Here is an 8,771-nt window from a genome sequence, read left to right as displayed (position 1 = left end):
TTCTTTTTCAATCATTTTGAATGATTCAAGTTGCTTCAGTAGTTCTCTATTTTGATCTTTCAAAGTTATATTTCTCTTGGAAATTTTTATGAATCTTTTATGTAGAGAAAACAACTCAGCTTGTAATTCCTTGTAGGAAGGCATACAATCACATGACTTTTCACAAGACTCATTGTACGATTTAGTTGAAGAGTAGTAAGAATTTACATCTTTGTCATTCGCCATGAAGCATATATTTGCCATCTCTTGACCACTTGATTCGTTTTCCGTCTCGTTGGAGCTTGAGTCATCCCAAGTGGCCTTCATAGCTTCCTTCTTTTTCTTCTTGTCTTTCTTGAGCAATGAGCAGTCTCGTTTGATATGCCCTGGTTTCTTGCAGTGATAACATATTGGAGGTTCATTCTTACTTTTATTTTCTTTTCTACTTGTCTCTCCTTTTTTCAGGTTTCCTTTTATTGAACTTTCTAGGAAATCTTTTATTCCTTCTATAGAACTTACCTAGTCTCTTAATGATGAATGCTAATTCATCTCGATCTGAGTCACTTCATGGAATGCGCTTGATCGTATAGTCTTTAAGTTTTGCAAGCTTCCATCACCGTTTCCTTATGTGTGTGGTAAATAAATGGACCTGTTCACATGCTAAATATACACATAAGAAACATGTTCTTTATCAGCATCAAAATGGGGATCAGACTCAAAAAGTCAATAGGTTATGTTTATGTGGTATCAAAGGTGTTGACGTGGCCGATAGGTGATAAATGTGTTACTTATATAGAAAAAAAATGGTATGAAAAATCGAGGCGTCATAGTTTGGTATCAGAGCCTAGGTAGATAGGTTCTACAGACTTTAGTAAATAACGAAATACAATATCGGAGTATAGGAATGGACATTGACGAGATATGAGTTAATTGTTGTTAGAGGATATGAGATTATAACTTAGTAATCTGTCTTTAGACTTGGAAGCAAGAGCTCCAGGGGTGACAACTTCTGGAAAACCATAGATACTATTGCCAGACATTAAGGATGGGGTGGGCGTTAGGTTGTTTTCTCAATTTCTTCATCATCAGTGCTATTGTGTTATTGAAATATTTTGGTGTTTTATAAGAAATTCTATTTAATTATTAAAATTTTGTTGGTCCAAGATGAGTTAATTATTGACAATCATCATTATTTCTCAACGTCGGATCCTCTTTGTCTTACTTGTTCTACTATATTTGTTCCTCAAATAGTTACATATCACAAAATGAAGTTATTGATATATCGTACAATTCTAAAAAAAAAAATTTTGGAATTGAATTGCATATTCACAGTAGACTATTCTAGATATTTAATAGGTATTTCTGATCTTTTATCTAACTTTTTGATAATCACCATTCAATTTGAGAATTTCTCTCTTAAGGCTTCAGTGAAATTTGTTAGACTTGCTCTTGCCACTAGGTTGGCTCAATTTGTTCACAGAATTTTTATTCAGGTTTTCATATTTTTGAAAGTTTCTTGTTTACTTTTAGCTAATTTCATATTTGAGGCATGCTATTTTTAACCATAAGAGCACAACAATTCTTTTGGAATATAATTGCATTGATTTATATTTTCTTATTTCAAATGTATATCATGTAGCATTTATTTCATTATTGTGTTTTCTTGGAATTGTTTTGCTCATTGCTTTCAGGGTTATGGGTTAGTGTCTAAAACATTTTAATGTGGCCAATTATTCATCTTGTACTTGATCATGGTTTCTAATCGAAACTCTGCCCAGTGTGGATGCTGATATAGTGGTCCCTATTACTACAATTGGACACTCCATTAATTCTCTAAAGCTTCAAACTATTATTGACTCGTACCCATGAAATGACAATGGAAAGGTTAGTGCCGAGAAAGAAATGATATTTACTCTTTAAATGTATTTGACAATGATAAATTTAGTCTCATTAACATGGTTTCTCATCCTTTCTACAAAATAGGTTGGTGGGTGGAGCCAAGTGTACCAAGAGCTGACACTTGTGATTATAACTGGGGCAAGACGTAGGTTCCAATTTTTTACCATTCTCAAACCTTTATTCTTTTTAGATAATTCTTGGATAACAAGACCATGTGAGGGTAAACTTTTGTAGCCTAATTCACGTATTTTACAACGAATTATTTGCCCTTGATAAATTTTCGACATTACTAGGATTTGAAGTATTGGAATAAGAGAGTCATTCCTTATGCCCCTACATTTTTGTGTTGTCCTGTTCAACTATTTTTTCCCTCTTCTTCCCTCTTGTTTGTTTAGAGATTGTCCATAGAAGATAATTATATATAGAGAAATATGGACCTTTGAGTTAAAAAGAAGTAGAAATTATTGTAAATTATTCATATGAAATTTACTTGTTGTAAGATTTTAATTATTAAAAATGTCCAAAATCATTGATTTAGATCTTTACATCCAAGTTTTCAATCTTGTTTATTTGCCTGCTTATCTTCAGATTGCACATTAATTATTGGTCTCATTTCTTAAATATCTAAGAGTTTCGACTTTCAAATTAAATTGAAATGAGATAAAATTCATTACAATTTATATGATAATTAAAAAAAAATTTAAAATTATAAATATTTTAAATTTATTTCTATTGAAATGTCATGGAAAAAGTGCCTCCACTGATAATAAGGCCTCAATGGCCTCGGCGGAAGTTTTGAATGCATCCTCGAAGGAAGCATTGTCTAGGTGGAGACTGAAGACCAACGTACATCAACAAACCAACCCACAAATCAACATTACATGACGGGAATATCTCTTCATGGAATCACAAACTCATTCTCAAGCTCACTTCCCGGCTACAAAGTTGGTGGCGTAAGCCCAAGCATTGTTATTAACAGGGTCTGCAAGGTGGTCTGCCAGGTTCTCCAAGGGCCCCTTCCCTGTCACAATCGCCGGCACAAAGAACCCAAACATGGAAAACATTGCCAGTCTCCCATTCTTTTTCTCCTTCACCTTCAACTCAGCGAAAGCCTCTGGATCATCCGCCAGCCCCAGCGGGTGAAGCTCCCGCCCGGGTACAGCGGGTCCACCACCTCACCCGGTGGGCCTCCCGCCTCAATTGCGCCCATCAAGATAGCTTGGAAGGCCCAAATGGCCAAAATGCTCTGGGTATGGATCAAGCTAGGATTGCCCAAGTAGTCCAGCCCACCCTCGCTGAAGAGAAGGAGAAGAGAGAGCCATTGGAGAATTTTGGTAGAGCAGTGAGATGAAGAAGAATTCAAATTAAAGGAGTTGAGATGTGTAGATGGGTGCTTGAGGCTGGGCTTGTTGGGAGGGTTTTTGGAGATCTAAATCTGTGTTCTCATTGGCTGGCGGCATTTTTGAAACTTGATTTGCACAGCCACTTGGCACTGTTTAGACCACTTACCAGCCTAGGATTTTTAAGCTCGCCCAGAATCAACAATCTCATAGGTCAACCAATGGTAGATTGCCACCTGTGTCATTGGATAGCAGGTGCTGCTATATCCACACATCACAATATCATCTCTGACAGCATGCACCAAAGACTCACTGTCAAGAAAATAATAATAATAATAATAATAATAGAAGGGTTTATTGTATGGGTAGGAAATTATTGTCCACGAGAATTGAGATGCCCACAAAAAAATTCACACCGATGGTCCACGCACAGCCCGTGGAAGAATGAGATTCACAATCACAGCTTGCGTGATTTTCTAGCAAATTGATTTATATGTATGTGTGTAATTGACTATATGTGTATATACAATTACTAGACAAAAAAAAAAAAAAAAATGTCCTGTGGTTGACTGTCCCTTTACCTTTTTTTTCAAGTGAGGAAAGGATTCATCGACAATTATCCAATATAACCTAGTGATTTCACTAGCATCATTGAGCATCCTTAGCCCATAATTTCTTTTGGCTATCAATTATGTTATGCAGTCCTATGTTTAGGGAAATTATAAAAGAAACATATTCTCGATATACACCTAGTGGTGTAAGTGAGTCAAGCTGTCTCACGAACTACTTGAACTTAACTCGACTCGATTATATTCATGTTCGAGTTGAGTTTGAACTACTCGAGTATTTTAACGAGTCAATTTCGAGCTCAGTAATAGTACTTTTTTTTTTTGTTGGTAAAAGAGGGCGGCATCTCCTAAACTTTATTAGAAAACCCCTCACTTATGGTGGAGGAAAACCGTGGTTGCAATTTTGAAACTTTGTGACAACAAAAGCAAATTCCAAGATCTTAAAACTAACTTAACCAACATAAATCAAACGAAAAAACCAAACACCAGTAAGCAAAAAAACTAAGAAATTAAACCACTAAAAGTGTAATAATACAAAACAACATGAGCGCAAAGAAGGAAAACTCAACAAATCCAATTGAATCATTCTCCTAACTTGCTGAGGAAGATCATCTTGGCAGCTCAGTAACAGTACTCGATTTGAGTTTCGAGCATAATTAAACTTTCTAATTTTATTATTTTTATATTATATATGTCACATAATATATATATATATATATATATATATATATTACAAACATATTTAATGTTATATGTACATTATAATGTTTAATATTAATTATAATTGAGTCGAGTTTAATCGAGTTAAACTCGAATTTCATGAACTTGTAGTTGAACCTAGTTCGAGTTTAACAACTACGAAATCGATCAAGTTCGAATTAAGTTTTGAGTTTAACATTTTGGAGTTGAGTTGAATTTGAATATTTTGCTGTGTCAACTCGACTCGATTCAAATACACTCCTACCTGAAACATATAGTAAATAATGATACTTTAACAGATAGTGTTAAGTCACTATTAAGAAAATAGTAGAGTAGAAAACTTTTATGATACATTAACAAAAAAAACAGATAGTGAATAATGATTTCCCTAAATTTTATTATGAGAATGACTATTCTGTTAGCATTTCATATTGGGTGGAATCAAACAAACTTTCATATAAGTGGCTTCTTTCTAATTTGTTACATCCTTATATAATTTTCGTAACTTTGATATTTGTATTAGATCGCTTCCTAAAGAATAGTCATTTCATGAACCAAATATCATCTTAATACCTAGATAATCGCTCATATGACATAGAGCCTCAGCTTTTCAATAATTTATTTCATAAAAGATCCATTTCAACCAAAAAGCCTATTATCACACAATAAGTGAACGAGCAATTGAGTAGTAAGATCACGTTAAAAAACCAATTTTCTTTATAACTTTTTTTGGTTTATATTTATAAAAATAAAATTTTCGATCAAATTTCTTCATCACCTATAATAATAATAATAATAATAAAGTCCAGCAATCAAAGCAGTCCACTACAATAGAATTAAGAAGCTATAAATGATAAAATTCATGGCAGAAGAATGACAACCTAAGTTCATGTAGTAAGTTACTCGTCTTCTTTTTTATGACTTGGTAGCATTTGACGACATTATTTCTTGAGTTTCTTTGTGGCAAATGGGAGAAAAGATGAGTGCAATCCCAAAGCTACAGATGGCACATCCACATTGGTCAGAGCCGGCTCTCAGCAAAGAATGCAAGGATTGGTGGATTATAGACTGCCAAGTGGAGGCAGAGAAACAAAACTAAAATCTCAAGCACCAATTAGAAGAGAAAGAAAGATACCCAAAGATAAGGAGAAGCTCTGCTCCCGACTCCTATTAATGCCCACCATGCTACTCCCATTTTCCACCACTCAAACTCCATCTCAAGCTTCCAAGCTAACCAAAAGCACATTCTTCTTTCTCATTCAACCATGGCTGCCTCAACAATGGCCCTCTCTTCCCCATCACTGGCCGGAAAGGCAGTGAAACTGGCACCATCCTCCCCGGAACTCCTCGGGGTAGGAAGGGTGACCATGAGAAAAACCTTCGGCAAGCCCATTCCTTCCGGAAGCCCATGGTACGGCCCAGACCGCGTCAAGTACTTGGGTCCATTCTCTGGCGAGCCCCCATCCTACCTCACCGGTGAATTCCCCGGTGACTATGGTTGGGACACTGCTGGGCTCTCGGCTGACCCCGAAACCTTTGCCAAGAACCGCGAGCTCGAGGTGATTCACTGCAGGTGGGCCATGCTTGGCGCTCTTGGATGCGTCTTCCCCGAGCTTTTGGCCCGTAACGGTGTTAAGTTTGGCGAGGCTGTTTGGTTCAAGGCTGGTGCACAAATCTTCAGTGAGGGTGGGCTTGACTACTTGGGCAATCCCAGCTTGATCCATGCCCAAAGCATTTTGGCCATTTGGGCTTGCCAAGTTATCTTGATGGGTGCTGTTGAGGGCTACCGTATTGCAGGAGGCCCACTCGGAGAGGTCGTCGACCCGCTCTACCCAGGTGGAAGCTTCGATCCTTTGGGCCTTGCTGATGATCCAGAGGCATTTGCAGAGTTGAAGGTGAAGGAGATCAAGAATGGAAGACTAGCCATGTTTTCCATGTTTGGGTTCTTTGTTCAGGCCATCGTGACCGGAAAGGGACCGTTGGAGAACCTGGCTGACCACCTCGCCGACCCAGTTAACAACAACGCCTGGGCTTACGCCACCAACTTCGTCCCCGGAAAGTGAGCTTAAGAAGAGACGTTCTGTATCCATCATGTTGCAGTGATCGTGTAAATTTGTTGTCAACTATGAGAATGAATTTTGTGATTTAATGTTAATCCCATGGTTGGTTTTTCTTTGAATCAAGTGAGCAATTTAGATACTGTCGCCACACTTCTTTGCAATTTCTTGTTAATTTCCGACAGACCCCGCTGGTACAACTAGTACTATTCCTTCACTTGGACAAAAGGCAAAGGAATGGTTGTTTCTTCCAGTGCAAAAGCAAAATTTCCAGGAGACAAGAAGTCTGAACACTAGAGAATGTAATCATTACATAGAAATACAAGGAAGAAATAAATAACTCTTTCTGACTAAAGGTAAGCACATAAATGAAAATCTCATCAGCAGTGCATCCTACAGAACTCATTCAAGTCAATTTACAGTTACAGATGAATAAACTGGCAATAAAGACCTACTGAGAGCAATTATTCATACGAAAGCTTTGAGAATATTCAAGTTCCTACTCACACTGTACAAAAATACAGTTCCCTTTAAGAGAACAAAGCAAACCACGAAGGGTCCAAAATAATGGCATTAAAATTTCTAGATAATTTCGTTGAATTTTCCAGAATTTAGACAAATGATTAATCCATTTCTACAATGATGATATTTTCTTCTTTTACAGAAAGCATGGAATAGGTCTAACAAATTAGCCTAACCTCTAGCTACAGGTATAAAAGTACATTGATACAACTAAGAGTCTAATATGTTAGAATTGTAAAGACATTTCTAACATTCAAAGTCCAATATAGGGGTTGTACTATTCATTTGGTGGCTGCACAAGTTTACAAAGGTGGCTGTACTATTCATTTGATGGTTGCACTATTTATTGGTGGCTGCACTATTTATGTGGTGGTTGTACTATTCATATGGTGGCTGTACTATTCATTTGACGGCTTTGAAAATGAGGCTTACAAACCCCTATAAACAGAGAAGTGGTAGTGAAGAAAGAAATCATCCCAAGCATCTCCAACTCCAACTTAAAAGAGAGAGAAATCAAGTACTCTCCTAAAAAAGTGTCCTTATTGTAGCCTATTGTTTTTAGTGAGATTTGTGTACTCCTAATTCAAGAAAGAGGTATCATTGTTCTTCTCTTGTAATTCGAGCGAAGTTATATCATTATTTTTCATAGTGGATTCCTTCTACTCTTGCCCATGGTTTTTCTCTCGATTTGCTTAGAGGTTTTCCACGTAAATCTTGGTATCAATTCCTATTTTGTCATTTCTTAATTTAGCTGTGTGATACTGTTCCTACTCATTCAATTTCCTAACAGTGGTATCAGAGCCTTGGGTTATGACCTTTAGGTTGTGGTTACTATTCACGGTTATTATTCACACATGTCACCAAATACTTTTACAGTATTGTGAACGTATACGAGATTTGTTCAAGTATACAGTTCCATTCATTTACGATACTGTTCACGTATACGGTATTGATCACGGTGAAAAAGTGGGAGTCAGTTTACTGGAGGAGCAGATCTTATCTACTACAATGACAATAAAGTACGAAATTGAAAAGTTCAATAGGGGTAATTTTTCCCTTTGAAAATTGAAGATGAAGGCGATCCTAAAAAAGGACAATTGCTTAGTGGCAATTGGAGACAGACCAATAGGGATAACTAACGAAAAATGGAACAAGATGGATGACAATGTTGTGGCTAATCTTCATCTAGCATTAGTAGATTCGTTGTTATCAAGCATTGCAGAGAAGAAGTCAGCAAAGGAAATTTGGGATGCGCTGACAAAGTTCTATGAGGTAAAGTGACTTCACAATAAGATCTTCTTAAAGAGGTGACTCTACACTCTTCGAATGAGTAAGTCCACATCGGTTACGGACCACATCAACAATCTAAATACGTTGTTCTCTCAACTGACAATGTTAGGCCATAAGATTGAGCTAACCGAACGAGTGGAATTTGTACTCCAAAGTCTGCCAGATTCGTATGATCAAATCATCATCAACATTGCAAATAATATTTTGTTAGATAATCTAGTCTTCGATGATGTTGCAGTGGCTGTTCTGGAAGAGGGATCTAGGGGCAAAAACAAGGAAGACAGATCGTCTAGTTCTCAACAAGTTAAGGCACTACCAATGACGAGAGGAAGATCAACAGAACGTGACTCTAGTGGGAATCACAATCATGGTAGATCAAAGTTAAGGAGTAAGAAGAATTTTAAATACTATAATTG

General features: G+C 36.8%; 2 protein-coding genes across 2 annotated transcripts; one reads left to right on the top strand and one right to left on the bottom strand.

Moving 5' to 3' along the window:
• Positions 1 to 2,577: 2,577 nt before the first annotated feature.
• LOC131166769 (chlorophyll a-b binding protein 1D-like) lies at positions 2,578 to 3,429 on the bottom strand. Its single transcript, XM_058125340.1, is given in 3 exon segments — positions 2,578 to 3,019; positions 3,022 to 3,307; positions 3,388 to 3,429. Coding segments are annotated over 3 exon segments (543 nt in total). The 3' UTR covers positions 2,578 to 2,804.
• A 2,211-nt stretch (positions 3,430 to 5,640) lies between these two features.
• Positions 5,641 to 6,665, top strand: LOC131165481 (chlorophyll a-b binding protein of LHCII type 1-like). The gene has a single exon (XM_058123338.1). It carries the CDS (start codon positions 5,752 to 5,754, stop codon positions 6,547 to 6,549), a length of 798 nt encoding a protein of 265 aa, XP_057979321.1. The 5' UTR covers positions 5,641 to 5,751; the 3' UTR covers positions 6,550 to 6,665.
• The last annotated feature ends 2,106 nt before the right edge of the window (positions 6,666 to 8,771 follow it).

The sequence above is a fragment of the Malania oleifera genome, chromosome 10 (assembly GCF_029873635.1).
Source record: "Malania oleifera isolate guangnan ecotype guangnan chromosome 10, ASM2987363v1, whole genome shotgun sequence".
Lineage (NCBI taxonomy): Eukaryota > Viridiplantae > Streptophyta > Magnoliopsida > Santalales > Ximeniaceae > Malania > Malania oleifera.
This window is presented reverse-complemented; position numbering and strand designations above follow the sequence as displayed.

What these genes read in the sequence shown, in the direction of transcription:
- LOC131165481 (XM_058123338.1), top strand. Translation starts at nt 5,752, where the DNA reads ATGGCTGCCTCAACAATGGCCCTCTCTTCCCCATCACTGGCCGGAAAG.